This window comes from Strix aluco, chromosome 9 (assembly GCF_031877795.1).
Source record: "Strix aluco isolate bStrAlu1 chromosome 9, bStrAlu1.hap1, whole genome shotgun sequence".
Classification (NCBI taxonomy): Eukaryota; Metazoa; Chordata; class Aves; order Strigiformes; family Strigidae; genus Strix; species Strix aluco.
The window spans coordinates 20,123,857-20,141,990 of NC_133939.1; the positions used below are offsets into that span (position 1 = coordinate 20,123,857).

Genomic DNA, 18,134 nt, shown 5'->3' on the forward strand with positions numbered 1-18,134 from the left:
TTGGAGGTTAGAATATACAGTATACTGCAGGTTTATATGCATTATATATGTAAAAAGACAAATAATTTTTGTGTGTGACAGAGACAATTCTTCCTAGCACTAATTCAGGCTATAAACCAACACTGAGCTACTTGAAGGATTGCCAGTGGTTTGTTTCAGATTTTTGCAAGTAGCCAGTGAAATATATGCTTGTCTGTCTTACCTTTTGGGATTTAGAAATGAGGACTAGTTGAAGAGAAAAGAGAGACTGCACTGCTGGATCCCCTGGTGGTTCATGTTAGTGAGAGGACTTTCATTCTGTATCATGATAATTGGACTGGGTCTTTGGACATCCCCTGTTTTCCAAAAGGCAGTGGGTTTTGTAATTTTTAAATTGGAAAGGCTTTAATTTAAGACAATGGAAAATAAGCCCTTCTAGTGCCTTCTAGCATATGGCAGGGAACAGTACATAACGGAAAGGTGTAAAAATAATTGTACTGCTTCTGGAGACTCTCATCATGCCCTGTCAAACATCTTTGCTGTGAAATAAATATGCTGTTTGTTGAGTTCTGATCTTGGTCTGATGGTCATTATGCAGTACTGGGAACCTGCTCACTTCAGAATATGTATTTTCCAGCATCACATGAATACTTTGGGATTCAGAGTTTCATGCAGTCAAGTCGTGAAATGAATAGTAAGAGACCAAGAGTGAACAGTTAGCATCATCAAGGTCATATCTCAAGGAAGCTAAGTTTAGCCTCAAGAAACCTTTGGTCCTCTTTTGTTTTCTAAAAATGAGAGCAGTTCTTAATGTCACCCCTGCCTGGATATATTCAGCTGCTCTTGAGTCAGTCTGATTTTGTTTGGGTCCATCCTCCCTTTTTATCACTTTGGTAAAGAATCAATAATTCTGTCTCTTTTTTTTTTTTTTTTGTCTCCTGTGAGCAGAAAACTTGTGGACTAAAGATGAACCCTGGTCATCTTAATACACTTATTATGCTGAATGTTAGACAGAACATGCGCTGGGCAGCCAGATGCTTGTCTGAAAGTGACCTGATCTGCATCCATAACAGCATGTGAGAGCAAATCAGAATGGCAACCTGTCTTGAGCATGGGAGGAATGGAGATAGGGATTTTCCCTAAACTTATTGAACTTGCACGTCTTGGTAGCCTTGTGTCTCTTGGCAAACTGACTGTCTTTCCCTTCTCTGTTAATGCAAGGCAGAAAATGAGGCATATTGAACAAATGTAGTAGATCTGAAGTCCGACAGAAGTGTAAATCACTGGGTTTTGTCTGCAGTGGCTGCCTGCTACTATGGATATGTACAGACAACTGCAAGTGGTTGCATTCCTGTGGCTTTAATGAGGTATCGGTCATTAGCTGATACACGTTAACTGATGGTCTGCATGCTCCTAGCCCATTGCAAATGCAGAGTGTAGCTGCTTTGAAAATGACCCAAGCATGTTTTATTTTCCAACTCCAAAGGGCTGGAAGTATGTACACTTACAGTTGGCTTGGCTCAGCTGATGAGCCATAATGCACTCTGCCACACTAACTCAGTAGCCTGCCATTATCTCAAGGTTTCCTTTGTACAGCAGGAACTGTGACTTGATCATGTTTCTAGTAAAATTATAAAGAGACAACTCCTCACTGAACTCTGTTTCTTTTTTAAATAGCAGTTGAAATGAAGTCATCTAAAGTGTTCTCATCAGGCTGTAGAATGGACCGGAGCATCCCAGCTGGTGATAATATCTTGTCTTCCCGATCTACTGACTTCACCCAGGACAAAGTAAATGGGCAATCGCGTAGGTATGATTTATCCAGAGGAGTATCTAAAACTGCAAGAGGAGTCTGAGGGGACTTACCAGCTAATTCCATGCTGCTGTAAAGACAATCTGTGAAGTCATTTGATGTATGATGTAGTCTGGTCTGAGACAGCTGTGGTGGTGCTTGCCAAACAAAATACCCTTAGCTGTGCCAGAGGCAGCTGTTCAATTTCTAAGCATCTGGTCCAAAATGGGAGAAATCTCAAGCAAGACATTATTAATGAACTTCACGTGTACTCACAATGCAGTCTTCTGCAAATAAAACTTCCTGATTGCTTCCATGGATGACTTGACTCTAACCCATGAAAAATTATTTATTAGTAAAGAAATAGGTAGGACTGTAGGAACAGGACAGAAATTAACTTGCAGAAGGAAGAAAGGGCATTGAAGTGGATTCAGAGTGTTTAAACATGCTGAGTTGCTAGCACTGCTGACCAGAGTTCCTGATTTATCCAATAGACGGATATAGCAAGGGAGGCAACATTATGAGTTCTCCCAGCAATGGGTTTCAACTCTTCCTTGAAACCATTTCTGTCAAAAGAAGATAAAAGATCTTGCTCTTCTTCTCCTGTTCATACCTTGAGCTCTCTGTGAAGCCTTTGTCATGTGTAGGACTGTGATGTTATATCTTGGATGAGAACTAGGAATTCATTAGCAATTGGACCAAGGTTACCGAAGTTTTTCAGGGCCCACATGTGTCCTTCAGACATTAACAGCTTTTTTCCTATAGCTAATTTGATTGGGCCAAGTTTTAAAACAGTGAGTGTAGAGAAATTTTAAAAGCAAGTACATTCCAGAAGTAAAACACAGAATGGGTGGAGATGTGTTAAAGGAAAGGTTTTACCAACTCTTTATGGATCTGATTTTTCAGAAGTGCTTAGTTATTTGTGTCAGTTAAAGCTCTAGCACTTCTGAAAACTGGAGAGGCTGCTTAGAGCTTTGTTTCCTTCTGGCCTACAGATACAGATGCCTGTGTGTGGTTTTGGGGGTTTGGGGGCCTTTAGTGTGGTTTGGGGTTTTGGTTTTTTTTTTTCCCAGTTGTGCTGTTTCCATGGTGAGATCTGAGAAATTATATATTGTCATCAAATTATCACTGGTTAGCAGCTGAAGTGCTTAGTAGTCATACCCCTATCCCAGCATTACTGGTTTTATTTCTGTTGCCTGTCCGAACAGTAGCTAAGTACATACTACAAATACAAATAGACCATGAGAATTTTATGGCCAAATTGCTTGCTTTGTGATGGAGAGAGAGATTATTTTTCAGGCTTTGGTTTGCAAGAAGCAAGCCAAATTGGCAGCATCTTGCCCCCCACCTTGGTGAGACGCTTTGCTTCTCTACAGTCATTATCTATTATTAAAAAGACATGTCCCCAGTAATCTTTAATTTTTGTTCATAAATGTATGTCTAAATCTCAGTAATAGATGGATCTCTAACTGAACGCACAGGTGCAATACTCTGAAGAAGAAAATAATGTCTTTTCATTGCATGCTTGCTTAGCATGTGTACAGTAATTTGTATTTACAAATGCAGCCTCAAGTTACGGATGTGGGCATGTAGCCATTCCCAGTCCAAGCGAACACAGGGTTTCCTATGTCAAGGGTCGTTTGCTAATATGTTGGTGTTGCAATAGCTAGACCTGCCTTTTCATTCTTTCATTCTTGAAAGCTTACTTTAATTTGTTTGCAAAACAAACAGAGTGAATAAATCACTGCTTTAGTCATGGTTTTGACCACTGTAAGGGATGTCTCCTTCATACCAAGACCTTCCTAGAAGAGGTATGTATGAGAAAAGGAGGGCTGAGTTGTGGTGATGAAGTAGTCACTGCTGTTTCCCCTCATCTTTAGCCGTATAAATTGGGAATTTAACTGCATAGAGATGAGTGAAATTACACTAAATCGATCAGAGAGAAGAATGAGGCCCTCGGAGTGACATGTCTATTGCAGTTGTTTTATTTCCCTAGGAACAAATGATTGTTCTAGCTGATGCGTGTCAGACTGGCAGCTGCCCCTGTGTTGCTATTTCTGCTGCATTTTGATCATGTAAGAATATAGATCTGTTGTGCTTTTTAGCTAATCAAGGATAAATTTATAATAGACTTGAGTTTACAATTGTATCTGGCTGAAAAAGCCCTTTTTTTTTGTTGTGACTGTGTCCAGTATAATCATAATAAAGAGCTTCAGTATCATCATAATAAAGAGTTTCAACTCTGCAGGGCTTTCTGAGGTTGCTAATGGTCTTGCTTTTCTGATGATCTGGTTAAAATGGCCAAAAGTCCAAGTGTGTTTCTCTTGGAGAAAATGGTCTAACTCATCTTTACATTCAATTCCTGTCACGTCTCCTGCTTGATTATTCCAATCCCAGTGTCAGTCTGTTGTGCACTTCTTTACAGGCAATTATTTCCATTTTTCCAATTAAACAGCTTGCTCAATGCAAATGCAGGTTTCTCTGAGTTCCTTGTGGGTTTGGTTTTTTGTTTGGTTGTGATTTTTTTGTTGTTGTTGTTGTTCCAGCACTTGCTCTCAAATTACCACACCTTGTTGTAAATGACTCCTTTACCAAATACTATGGAACATTTTCCCACAGTAGATCTTGCTTCTTTCTTCATCTCATCAAGTTCTAAAGGATGCCAAATAGCAGCTTTCTGTGTTATTCTGAGGATTAATTATTTTCTGTTGATCTTGACCTATTTAGTGATGTAGTAAAAGGTGCCATGGTTCTGTGACACCTGGGCACATGGAGGCCATGATCTGCTCTGCATCCTGTCAGAAAAAGAGCAGGTTTCTTTCAGCTTTCATCCTGTCAGAAAAATAGCAACCTTCTTTCAACTTTACAGTGTTTGCTACCAATTTATTTCATAGAATCCTCTCCTGAAGAGTTTGCAAAGATGTGAGCCATCCTATGTGATCACTGTATGTATCTCTCTTTTGTAAAGTGTAGTAACTCTGGTTGCCTTACTTTGCTTTTTCTCCAAAGTGTTTATAGTCTGGCTGCCTAGGTTACTGCAGTGAAACTCTGTGAAGATGGTTGATAGCTATAAAAACGCTTTTTAGTGTATGGGAATACAGACCAGAGTTTTGTTATCTATTGCTAACTAAGGAAAAAAAAGCTCATTTATGGCTCAGAAACTGCTGTGAGGCTGTTGGCTCTTCCTTTTTTTATCTACGTTAGCATATCATAGCACACATAAGATTACCAAGAAGAGCACTAGTGAATTGAAAGCCCTGCTCTTGAACCAAAGTGAATAAAATGACAAAAAACCAATAACAATGAGACTGTTTTATGGAGAGAGGCATTTAAATCTGTCTGTGGTCCACGGCTTGGGGCTCTATCTGGCCAATCTTACTTTTCTGGTTTTGTTTTGCTAGTATATTTCTGCTGCCATCTGCCACCTCCTCCTTTGAAATGAGACAAGTGCAATACTTGTAATACTCGGAGACAGGTAGAGGGCTGCAGAGCAGCCAGTTAGCATGTCTCTGTCCTTAATAGTTAGCATATACATATGCAAAATACAGACCATTCATGCTATTTAAAATACAAAAGAAGCACTTGCTCAAATCTCCCTGCAAGGTGAAGCAGGGGTATGGAAGGGCTAATCAGCACTGACTCAGCAGCATTCCCAGGGGAGGAGAGGAGATTAAATGTCTTGAAAATCCTCCTGATCACCCTTTCTGATGGTCACAAAGGGTTCTTTTGATGGAGCTAATAACACGGGGACTTTCCATTTTAATCGCCTGTTTTTAGATGGCGTCTTTTTCGATCTCCTGCCTTTGACTCTGCTTTTATTTCATTTTTAAATATGGTGAGCCTTTTCACGTAGCTGTTATTTCCGTTTAACCTTTTCTCCTTTTAAGAGAAAATTGGCTCACTAGAGCAAACATGAATATAGATTCAGAATTATTTTAGAGATTTGCCATTTTCTGGTAGCCTCCATTTTTGTACCTTGGAAAGAATATATTGATGCTGGGGGCAGGGAAGGGCAGCGTATCCTCACACAGTCACGGACTAAATTTTAAAGAATTATATTCTTGCAGCACATGCAGACTGAAATAGCAGCAGCTGTTTTATGTTCTCACTGTGAACAAGGAACCTGTGTGCTTAGGGAATTTATTTCATAGATGCCATCACAGCTTTTTGCTCTTTTGACAAAGCCTTCAGGGAGTTCTACAAATCTTATCACAGCTGGGAGCCAGCAAGGCTGCCTGTGTCTGCCAAGATTGTGACCTACACCTGGGAGAAATAATAGTGTCTGTGCCCTAAAATGAAGTATTCTATGCTATAGCATATCTGTATGTTTTTTGCACCTCAGATTGAGTCTGTGTGTGTGATAAATGCAATGGAACACAAGCTGAAGATCTATTACTTGTTTGCAGGGGACTTAACTGAACTTGTTCAATCCTGTTGTCCAAACAACCATGTTTGAGTAGGGTAGACAGGCCACTAGAGCCAGGTTTAGAGTCTGTGCAGTGAGTACATGCCCCAGGGCCATACCTGTGGTACCATGTTCCTTTCCGTTTGCAGTCTCCCAGAATTTTGAGCAGTCTGTCATGCTGTCACAGCACGTACTGCAGGTTTCACTTGGTTGCAGACTTACTATGCATACATATTTCTCCATGCATTGCTAACCCTTTCCATCTCCTCCTACAGCGAGTTTCCTTCAGCCTTCACCAGCAAACCTAAGATCCCTCGCACTCCTGAAGTGCAGAGTGCCAGCCCTAGAAAGGGAAAGGTCCCAGCCATTGCCCCCCAGTTCTCTCAGTCTGGACCCCAACAAACAAGCCGTCCCAGCTCCTCAGGATCATCCACAAGGAGCAGACAGAGTAAGTGGAAAAAGTCATCATTCTGTTTGTCAGTCCTTGGGGTGGGAAAGGAGGGAGCGCTGTAGTAGCTCTCCAGGAATGAAGTCGTATGCTACAAATGTGCCAGGAGTATATGACATTGTGCTTGTCATCTGCAGGATGTAAAACCATGTAATTATATCCTGCTGAACACCGCTCCTATTTTCAGGCCGTCATGTGAGCAGTTAAGAGACATGCTTTTTCCTGTCTCTGCATGGAAAAAAGTGGCCCAAATTTTCAGAAGTTTGGGGGGAAGCTTCTAGTCGTAGATTAGACTTTCTCTAGATGTCATTAGACTTCTTCCTTTCTCTTTAGACACTTGTTTGCTCTGCTGTGTAACTTGTTTAATGTTCCTGAATTTGGAGCCCTGGGCATGTCTACACTGCAACTGAATGTAGACCAGATGTCAGGCAGTTCAGGAGATGGGCTCAGGGCAGCCTAGCAAGCACCCAGCCAAACATGGTGTGCTGCTTGTGGCAGTCCGTGTTCTGCCAGAGACTTGTATTTAAGAACCATATGGATGTGTCATTGCCTGAAGAAGTTTAAGCAGTACTAGTCTGCAGTGGGCTCAGAAGAGGGGAGGGCTGTGACTTGAGGTTGGAGGGAAGGGATGGACGCTTGCTTAAAAGGCAGCCAACACAAGCCCAATAAAGTGGAAACGTTGATCTCAGATGGTCACACAACAGTAAACGTGGGTATGGTGTGTAAGCTGTAGGGGTTTTTTTGGGAGGAGGGGGAAGAAAGATACAGTCTTCAGTAATGAGTAAGCTTTTTCCCTGGAGTGTGGTTAGGACTAGCTGGATTCAAATACACCTCTGGGTCCATCATCAATGAAAATGGCAGGAGCTATGTGCTGTATATTCCAAATGTATTGTAAGAAGTTTAGTGATGATTATTTGATAACAATGTAACATCAGCTCTATTCTTTAGCTGTAACTGTTATCTTTAAACATTTCACATATTATTACAGTTAGGGAGAATGAAATGCAGAGAATTGAAATAACCTAGTAAATCAGCAACAGAGCTGGGAAGAGCTTCCTAAATCTTCTGTGTTGCTCAGTCGTTGTCGTTCCACACAGTTGCATGTGCAGGGAGATGAGATGCTTTCATTCAGGGAGTACAGGTGAGGCAATGGAAGGGAATGTCCTTGGTGGTTAAGGAAGGTTTTGACCTAGAGAGTATTTGCTTAAACAGTCCTGTGCTTAGGTAATATTGCCAGCTCTTTCAACTTTACTCTTGCTGCGTATGCCCTGTGTTTTACCTCTGACATCCATGCTTTCTGTTTCCTGTGATAGGAGCACTGTTCTGCCCTGACTGAATGTGGTGTTAACACCCGAGAGTCTGTCCCTGGTTCCTGTTTCAGTTCATTTACAAAAGCCCTAGCCCATTGAAAAGGAGAAGTTCTGCTCAAGAGGGAGAAGCATAGTATGTGTGTGTGCACACACAAAAACTCCTCTGCATGTTCTAGTTTTTCCAGGGCAGCTTTACACCCCTGAGTGCATGTGTCCTATGAAATATCCAACATACATGTGTTGCTCTCATAGTGCTCTGGAGTAAGTTCTTTTACAGTGGCACAGTGTATAATGTATTTTGTTTCGAAATTGCATTAAAGTAGAACGTGATCAGGGTTCTACATCACTTGGGTTTCTCTATTGATTCAGTCTATGTAATTTCTAAGTCCAGACTTTTAGGCTCTTCTAACTTTTGTTGGATAGGATTTGTCTGATTGTATACCTCTTATCCTTGCTGTGTCTGTGCATCCTAAAGCTGAATGTATAGCAGGCATCACATCTTATTATGTGTCCATTTACGTTTTCTCCAGAGTTTTCCATTGGGGTTTCAGGTAATTCTTTTCTATCTGTCCACATGTGCCATGAGACAGACTTGGTGTCAGTAATTGGATTGTTAAACTCTTATCTTCCTGCTAAAAACAGCAAAGAAATTATTTTGCTAACAAGTAATCCTCCATTCCCTTTGTGTATATGTGTCCTGGGTTGTTGTCTGCTGTCACTGAGCACCTCGTAGTTATTGTCCATCTTGCTGGGGCTTTCACACAGGTGATTATGGTTGGGAAAAGTGAGAGGAAGGTGATAAGGACCAGATTTTTAAAGGACTAAAAAGGCTTTAAGCACTTATGTCCAAACTTGAGGTTCCCAAAAGTAATTCCCAGCTGTTACTTAAAGGTGCAGGGAAGGCATCTGAAGCAGGTGAGTCCCTAATGTTTTCCTAGTAAAGCTCTGTGCTACTGTTCCTTTAATTTTGTGGCTGACTCATCTGTAATTCAAAAATGGTATCAGATGCACAGATACCAGCAATCAGATTTCAGCAGTTGCTGCCTCCCATTTGCTTACTGCATAGGTATGTAAGTTTTTACATATCAGGAGACTCTGTCCCAGTGGAGGACTGTCTTTAGTTTGTGGATTTCTTTGTACTTCTGGAGAAATACAGGTTTTTATATCTGATGGGCATGATGAGAAAAAGATTAGTTTCTGATTGTACTTACTTGATGTGCTCACTTAATTTAGAGACACATTTTTAGCTTGCTTTTAATATTTATTATAGATGCATTTTCTGGAAATAAGTTCCTTTTACATAAACCTAGCTGAACTAGCTGGACTGCTCCTCTTGGAACATGGAGTGTGTGGAATGCCTGAGGAATGCAGAGGAAGCACAGGTACTTAGTGCAGCTACAGGCCTGGGGCCAGATTCCTGCCTGAGATGTAGCCGCTGTACCTTAAAGCAAAACCAAGCTCCTCCAAATAAAACCAGCCATACTGGGATTTTCTGTGGATTCCACTTCCTAGCTGGTACAGGGATGACACCGGCAGCATGGCTAGAACACAGGGTGGACCTCCAAATTTAGACTTCTTCAGCTGTGCTTATGTGCTCCTTGTGGACATGGTTGAATGGTTTAATCTACCCTCTTCCTCACTCGGCACCTGTTTCAAGCAACTCTGTATGGGCACACTCAAGCCATTTGCAGTGTACCAAGTGCTGTCTAGGGCACAGTGCAGCTAGAGTAGTACAAAAATCTACCATGAGAATGAGGAATTACTTTGTCAGGAGTGCGACTGGGCCCTGGTGACTCCTTGCTCCTCCACAAGTTCTTTCAGTGTTCCCTGACAAGTGGTTTCCATAAATACATTCTGCAGCTTTAAGTTGAAACATCAGTGGTTAAGGTGCCTTTGTGTATGTTCTTTGTGGTGTTTGTGTCACTGTACAGGTTGAACAAGTGTTGCCTTCAGGCAGCTCCTGTCTTGTAATAAATCCTGCTTTCAGCTGACAGACCCTTTCTTGCTGTTTTTCTGCAGGCAGCCAGTCCTACAGGAAGTGAGAACAGTTCCTTTCCTCGAGAATCACCTGTCACATTGTTGAAGGACAGAGCCAGCTTCCTGTAATGAGCTTTACTGGCGACCTGCTGAGAAGAGAGTGAGGTTATTGACATTGCATGGCATACGCCTTGCACGGTGAATCAGGGATTATCTGATGGGATGCATCTGTTGTCATCTCTAAAGCTGGCTAAGACAAGGGCCTTGTTATTACAATTCAAGGTCTCAGCAGCAGCCCAGGACTGATACGGGAGATGGATATAGTCCCAATGTCTCTGATGGTTTACTCTAAAGTGACATTGCTACCTCGAGAAGAAACTCTTGCTCTCTGCCTTCTGTGTCAGAGTAAGCAGCCTTTGGAGATGGTATGTAGGGCTTCAGCACAGGAGTCTGACCAAGCAACTCTCTTTTTTACATTTGCTTGCTGAACTAGCCTGCCACTTGCTTTTTTTAAATTGTGCCTTTGTGAATGAGTTGGGAGATATCTGTGTTCAAAGGATGTGCACTAGGAGGGAAAATGTACACGATATGTGCAGAGCCTCATGGCTGGGCAGTCTTGTGTGAAGTGAGATCTGTGTTTGGTCACCAGAGACTGGAGAGAAAGTCTTTCATCAACTTCTTTTTGACCTGTGGCAGTTGAAAAAGACTGTATCAGTGCCCAAGGCAGCATGCATGGATCTGACCAGCAGCTTTATCTGCAGCAATTACTCCTATTCCTTCTTCCTATGTTTTTTTCTTAATTCTACTGTTTAACATTTGTGGAATGAATAATTTGTTTTTTCCACTGGGATGAAGACCTTTGTTTCTTCCTTCATAGAAGAAACCGTGAAAATGTGAACAGATCAGAAGTAACTTTCTCTTTACACGTGGCTGTGGACAATCTTCTTCGGTCTTTGTTGCTTTTTTATGTTCTTCACTTCTGAGCCATGACTGATTATGTCTTTATGGAATTGTGCTGGTCTTCAGTGAATATGAAGTGCTGGCTAGGCAATAGAGATGAGGAAGCCCTCCACTAAATAAAAAAGTTAGTTCTGCCAGTGAATTAGAACCCAGTGTTGCTTGTTGTTCTTTCTCTCAAAAGTAACAGTAACCAGGAAACACTAAAGTATTCACTGGGGCTTGGCTTTTCGGAACATCCCCTCATGTGACACAGGTGTTAGGACAACAGCAACAACTTTCCCAGAAATGCAGTTTACTTGGAACTTGGCTGCTGCTGAGACAGAAATGCACAAAAAGCAGGCAGTGTATTTGTGATAGGTAGACTTCAAAAGCAAACGCTTTAACAGGTACAGAAAGGGAGAAGGTAAGGCTTTTGGGGTTTCACCTTGAGAAACAAGTGGAACACAGCCTGAAAGGTAAAGCAGCTCCACCAGGGACATTACCTTCCCCTGGAGTAAAGAGTTGTAAAAGCACCAGTCATTTCCATAGGACCAGAAGAAAACTTTACACTTCTTGAATTCTGACACCTTGAATTGTGCCTCTTGGTATGTGGTGGCGACTGAAGAGCCAAGGCCGTTTCCTCGTGTGATGTAGTTGTCATGAGACCCACCAAGATCAGTGACACTGTGTCAGAAGTTTGCAGAAAGGGCTCCCATGCACAAGTTCAGGTAACCCGTTTGGATAATAGACTTTAAATTGGAATCAGGATGTTTTGTAGGAGAAGACATCCCCCAGTTCAAAATCTAGTCATATTTGTGTGGAAGTTACAATTTACTGCTCGGTAACTTCAGGGTGTTCACAGGCCTAACACAAAGCAGGCAGAGTACGGGTGTTGCTTTAACTCCCAAACTACATAGGACATAAAGTGATTAGACACTTGATAGCCCCTGTTGGATAGATCTCCATGGTAGACAAATCACAGAAAAAATCTCTGATTTGTGCTTAGATTCATCCACCTCCTCTCAGAGTTGATAAACATAATTAACAGAAAAATGTCCTCTGGTTCACAAAAGGGCAGTAATGGAAATCAGCCATAAAAACTCACCTAGTCCTTTTCCAGGGTAGGCAGCTTTTCTTTTTCCTCTGAAATGCTGTCTTTTTTCCAGCATGTAATATCAATGGCTAAGTTGTTAACACTGAAGTGCTAAGCGCATTCATTTGCATATGTGGGTAACACAGAATGCTCCAGAAGTTGAGTTTTATTTATTTTACTGCAGTACTGAGTTTCATGTTGGAGCAGATGTGATTCTCGGAGATGCAGAGCAGCTTTTGAAAAGTGAGTGCAGACTATTTATTGGGGGCGTGAGGGGTGGGGGGGAGTGGGAAACAATCCCAAAACCTCACTGGCTTTACCATTATTTGAGGTCACAACTGTATCACTCCTTACAAGTCAGCTGAAGGTGGTTGGTAGGTATGGCTACTGCTCCAGCAGATCAAGATTCGTGAAGACCAAAATGCATCTTGCAGAACTGGACTGAAAGGAACAAGCTGAAGTTTATGTACTTGGGTGTGTGTTTCTTACTCGGGCCTATTGCAGTGCAGAAATCTGTATGTACATTTTTCCATGTTCAATTCTTAGATGTTTTGGAGCGTGAGTGTAGAGTTTGAAAACAGAGATTATTTTTAATATTAATGCTTGAGAAACTTCATTTTCCAAATACTTGAGAGAAACTATGGATATGCTTAGAAATAAATTATCAGCTGAGCAGTAATTTGAGAGACCAACAAAGTAACGTGTCCTTCTTTTCTTCGTCTTGTTCACAAAAAGCCCCTGTGATGCCAGTTGGAAGGTTTTGAAGCTAATGAAAAATGTTGATTCTGCCTTTGTTAGTAGGACTCCACTATTCGGGGTTGAATGGTCCCTGCATAGAGGTCAGTAACACACACATAGCAAATTCTGCACCTCATTCTTAAAAGTTGTTAGGTGTTTTTTGTATATGCCATGTAGAGGCTGCTGCTAGATACCACACCACCCTGGTAAATTCATAAGGGGACCAGGGGAAATTGCCTGCCTGAATGAGAGAGGTGTGATTGTACTTAAAGGGGCTGTGATTTTGTTTACAATAAGCAAATACAGTTATTGCATATGAAACACAGGTCTGCAAGGAAGTTTTTCTGGGACTGAAGTGCTATCTGGTGCTAGCATGCCTTTTGGATAGAATTTCTCTATATTCAGTGTAATTTTCTTTATGGACAGTGTTATATGAGACATAAACCGTGTGTCTAAATTTGCATGGAGGGCTCATTCTGTACAAATACTTTAAAATTATCTGGCAGTGACTGCGTAAAAATGCTTCTAAAGGGATTTTTTTTTCTTTCTTTCTCTTTTTGATACGTTTGGGGATTCATGAACTTTTAGGGTGTGCATTTGTTTACATTTCACTCTGTTTTCTTATCAACAAAGTCTATCCCCAACAGCTTTGTCTCCACCTGAGTTGACAACACAGCTCCCTTGTGTTCAGCCTGGCCTGCCTCTGCAGAGGTAGCATTGTTTACTCAGAAGTGTTGCAAAGCGAGCATGAACCACTCATTGTTCGTGGTCTCTCAAGGAGAGCCCGGGCATGTGGGATGCCACCAGTGACATTGGTTTGGTGTCAGAAGTATTATTTGTTGGAGGATTTAAGTGTGTAGAGGAAGGACAAGCAAAGAAGTTCTCTGGAGGAAAAAAATTGCTGTGATGGGGAGGGACAATGGTTGCTTGGTTTGGCTTTGAGCTCTTTCCTTTAAACAAAGTTCCACTAGTCTTTATAAATCACGGTGGAGATTACAGTGTAGAGATAAAAAGTGCTGCTCTGCATTCACGCACATCTTTGAGTAGTGGTAGCAGAAAAGCAAACAGGATACTTTCCTCCTAGGTATTTAAGTACCTCCTGACTTACCTTTTAGCTTGGGGCTTGAATTCATCTTTGAGCCAGAACATCCTGGCAGCTTGGACCATCCTTACACTTGCTTGCAGTCTGGTTCCATAGTGGAACAAGCCCTTTCCTGGGAGAGGAAATGTTGGGGATCTGGGAGGTGCACCTTGGTCAGCGAGCGTAATCTAACCAAGGAGTGTGTGAGCCCTGCAGGCCACCTTGGTCACACCTGGCTGTGCTGTGTGGCCTGCCGGGCTCAGGAGGTGTGTGGGCATGGCTAGCAAAGAGGACATAGGTATAGCCTTGCAAACCTTCACTGACTCTGGTGGGAGCTAAGTACCAAAATACCTCTGTAATGAAGCCATGTGGGCTCTTCAGGCTGTGCTGCACTTTCCTAACCTCTGCTATCCATATAAATTGTAAAAGGGGTGGGACTCTTAAGAATTTCTTAATGGGTGAGAAACAACAAGATGTCTGGAGGCAAACAAAACAGACTTTAAGACCAGACTGTTCTGGCCAAGCTCTATGGGAATCTACCACTAATAGATTTTAAAAAGAAACCATCTTCTGAGTGCAGAACATAGAATGTTGTCCTTCTGCGTTATCAGACCAGTAATTTTTCTAGCCTGGCATCTTGTCAGTGGTTGAGATCTGATGTTTCAAAGGAAGCTTCTTCCCAACTCCAGGCTGCTTTTGCAGTGGAAGGGCATTGTATTCAGTTACAGGATCATGATCCAAATTTCCGCTCTTTAAGGATCTGATGCTCTCCAAACAACAGGCTGAGTGGCACACCCTAGGACATCTAATAACTTTCTGGAACATGTCCTCCTTTTATTACTAAGCAGTCCTTGGCATATGGTCCAAGTTTCCAAGAAACTAGGGCAGTAATTTATTGTAGTGAAAGTGAAAATACTTCACAAAAATGGTAAGAAATCCAGGTGAAAGCTTCAAATGTTTGTTTTGTTCCTACCTTCTTCAAATACAGGAAATGCTGTTCTGATTTTAAGTCCTCAGATTTGGGCAGTTATTTTGGTCACTCTGAGTGTGAGTGACCTAGCACTGTGTTTAATTTAAGAAATGGTTTCCAGTATGCTTTGCTGGTTTTCATCTTAAAAGTCTTTAAAGTGTTACTTCATTTTATTTGTTTTTCTTTTAATGATGCTAAGAGCTAATTCTGCTAAGTAAAAGAATAAACAGGACAAATAAAAATGAGTGGATACTTAAAACAATGTTTATCCTGCAGATGTTTAAGGTGCCTTATTTATTAAGCTGGAGCTGACAGCTACGAATGCTGAGACCATCTGAAAACCAGACCACCTACTAAGGGATTTTATGAGGCAAGGACACCTCCCTTTACCGATCTCAAGGAAAAATTCTGGCCTTTGTAGGTCCAGATTTCATTACAGACATATAGTCCTCCTCCTCTGAAGAGTGAAAAAGTTGAGCTAACCTGAGGATGGGATGTAAGTGCTGGAAATAGCAGCACTGTGCCAAGTGATACAGTTCCTCATTTGGTCTGCCATGTGCCGGTCTGACTGCCCTAGCCGTTGTCTGGATCCGGTTGACTGTTGGCAGAGGTTGAATGCTTCCTGAGAACAAATCACTTCATTGTTCATGTCTGCTCATGCACTTCCTTTTGGGAGCGTGGTTCATGTTGGTAGCAAGAAGCAGGACCATTAGCACCAAATGAATTCTTTGTCAAGCAGCATGTCTCACTGAAATTTTTACCCTTTCCTCCAACTGCTTTCCCCCTGGATTGAATTTGCAGTATCCTAATGGACTGGCTCCTATTAAGCAGATGACTTGTTTATTTTTTTTTTTTGTTAACTCGGCAGATTGTGGCCTACAATGATTTTCCACAAAACTGGCTCCTTTCTTTTTCGTCCTCTTCCAAGTAAGCAGCTGGGAACTGAAATGAGGCAGCTCTGGGACTTGAGGAAAACAGTTCTGTTTCGATTAAGCCCCTTCCATCCTCAAGCCCCGTGGAAACTGGGCTGTTTGGAACAGCCAAAATTTCCATTCTAACTGTACCAAAAGCTCCATGCCAGGGAGCTCCTAGTCATGAGCCACCACATCAGGGACTGACCCACAGGCAAAGTACAGTGGCAGATCTCAAGGGTCCCATCACTCCATGCCCCAGCAATACTGGCTATAGCAGCCGTCGCTGTCCTGCTTCTGCCCAAGTCCAGGGATTGGGACTGTCCGGAGCGGCTGCACCAGTGTGGCCACACTGCAACTGGGGGGAAATCATGGATTATGGACCAGCACACTGGTCCTATGGCTCATAGTCAGCCTCAGTGCTTATGTGACATGAGGGCACGAGCATCTTGGCCCATAACTAAGGCTTTTAGGCCCTACCACAATACACAGTAACAGCAAGACGAATTTGGCTTGTTTGTCCCAAAACTTGAAATTGGTCTGGCTGAGTTTTCAGTCATACGTATGTGGAGCTGACCTGAAGTTTAGTGTCATCTTCTCACTCAAATTGAGGACCCGACCATTGCAGACTATAGTTCCTCATTTGTGCAGAATGGGAGAGAAGTAATTTACTTCTGATTGGTTTTCCACGTACATTAAAGACTTAGAGTAGTTAAACGGCTATTTCCTGTACCGTAGTTTAAAACTTCAGCGTGCTTTGGGCAGGGGCAAGGAGAGAGCATGGTAAGGCTGTGTTTCTAACCCTTGTTATCCTCATGACTCTGAAGATGCAGGTGGTGAGGGTGCGGTTTTTCTCAAAGCTGTGCTGAGTGCTGCAGGAAGGTGGGTCTAAGCGACTGTGAACTTCCACAAATCTTGTTGGGGCTTCCAAGGTTCTCTGAAACCATGTTTACAGCAGTTAAAGCATAAACCAGTGTCAGCAATTGTACGTCACTTCCCAAGTCACCCAGAATTGGCAGCAACGAGAACCGATTTCATCTCGAGTCCCAGCAGGGTGTCTTGGCTCCTGGGTCGTGTTCGTGTGCAGGGCAGAGACTGAAGCTTTTTAACCAAAACCAACCCAGGTGATCTTATACCTTTCTGGTGACAATAACACATTTGTATCTGTAGAGTTCAATCTGAAAAAGACACATCCTTGCTGCACATCTGATTATTTTCATTGCTTGTTGCTGGTGAGATAGAAGTATGTCCTGTATTTCAACCCAGTCCAGCTTCCCCCAAGCAGCTGTGAGGAGGCTGCTGGTTTTCTACAAGCCCTCTCTCCTCACTGGCAGCAGGGGATGGTTTGAGCCTTTGTGGAAAGCTCATAGTTTTGTGTGGGTGCCTGAAATGAGTTTCAGAAGGAACCTCAGCACATGCATAAAAATCTGGCCCTTTAACCTGCAGCAGTGGCCTCTCTGAAGAGCGTCCTTGTAGTTTCCTGTCCCTGCTTCCTTCCCTCGCTATAACTTTTTGTTTTGTTTGGGGGGGATTGCCTTATTTTTTCCTGCAATGGGAATTATTCCATAAGGCTGGATCATGTTTGTGCATTACAGAGGCAAAGGAGGCTTTGAAAGGTGCTCATCCCAGACTGAAGCTCTCCTAAAATTGACTGGATGTTTGGTGCTTGCTGGCTGTAGCCCCTTTCCCTTCACCTGTACCACAGCCTCTTCCTGCAACACAGACCTTTATTCCAAAGGAGAGCTTTTTGTGTCTGGTATTATTCAGGAATCTCTTTCCTTTTGTGCTGGAGCTGATTAAAATCTCTTATTACTGTACCTTCTGACTTCTGACGCCAGTACTTTATGCAAAACCATTTCCTAATGAGAACAGTTTAGGGCAAGTGAGCCACTGAAGTGTTACCTTTCCAACAGTGAGTCCTCTGGGCCTCATTAGATGCCTCTCAAACCATTCCTGGGCAAGGGGAATGGGACAGTGGGTTGCGAGATGAGCTGGCAGAATATTTTATTTCTTTTTCCCAACACTGGCAGGTGTGCTGGGCAAAGCAGTAAGTCGCAAGCTGCCTTATCTTCTGTGAAGCTGACTGGTCCTGCTGCTTGGCATGGTTACTGGCGTCGCCCACGTGTTTCTTTGAATGACCTTCCTCTGGGCTGTGAGTGTGGTTTGGACCGGGAATACCCTGCCCTTGCTAGAAAATCAGCTCCTGGGGAAATATGTCCTTGCTTAGGCGCATTGGAGATGATGGAGGGAGTGTTGTGGGCTAAGTGGGTAGCTCAGGCCCGCACAGCCACTCGCTTGCTCCCCCCCAGCAGGATGGGAAGACAAGCGAAGGGTAAACTGTGAGAAAACTTGTGGATTAAGATAAGGACAGTTTAATAGGTGAAGCATAAGCTGTGTGTGCCAGCAAAGCAAAATAAGGATTTCATTCACTGCTTCCCACAGGCAGGCAGGTGTTCAGCCATTTCCAGGAAAGCAGGAACAGTTACTTCAT

At 42.6% G+C, this 18,134-nt stretch overlaps 1 protein-coding gene across 8 annotated transcripts in view; it reads left to right on the top strand.

Moving 5' to 3' along the window:
* Window positions 1-14,995, top strand: part of ARMC9 (armadillo repeat containing 9) — a 71,968-nt gene extending 56,973 nt beyond the window's left edge. For 4 of the 8 annotated variants that reach the window (XM_074834066.1, XM_074834068.1, XM_074834067.1 and 1 more), the window contains 3 exons: window positions 1,657-1,785; window positions 6,452-6,624; window positions 9,954-14,995. In XM_074834066.1, the coding sequence (XP_074690167.1) occupies window positions 1,657-1,785; window positions 6,452-6,624; window positions 9,954-10,040 (389 nt within the window). In that variant the 3' untranslated portion in view covers window positions 10,041-14,995. Of the gene's footprint in view, window positions 1-1,656; window positions 1,790-6,451; window positions 6,625-9,953 lie in introns of those variants that run through there. The other 4 variants (XM_074834069.1, XM_074834074.1, XM_074834070.1 and 1 more) reach the window with 3 other exon arrangements.
* The last annotated feature ends 3,139 nt before the right edge of the window (window positions 14,996-18,134 follow it).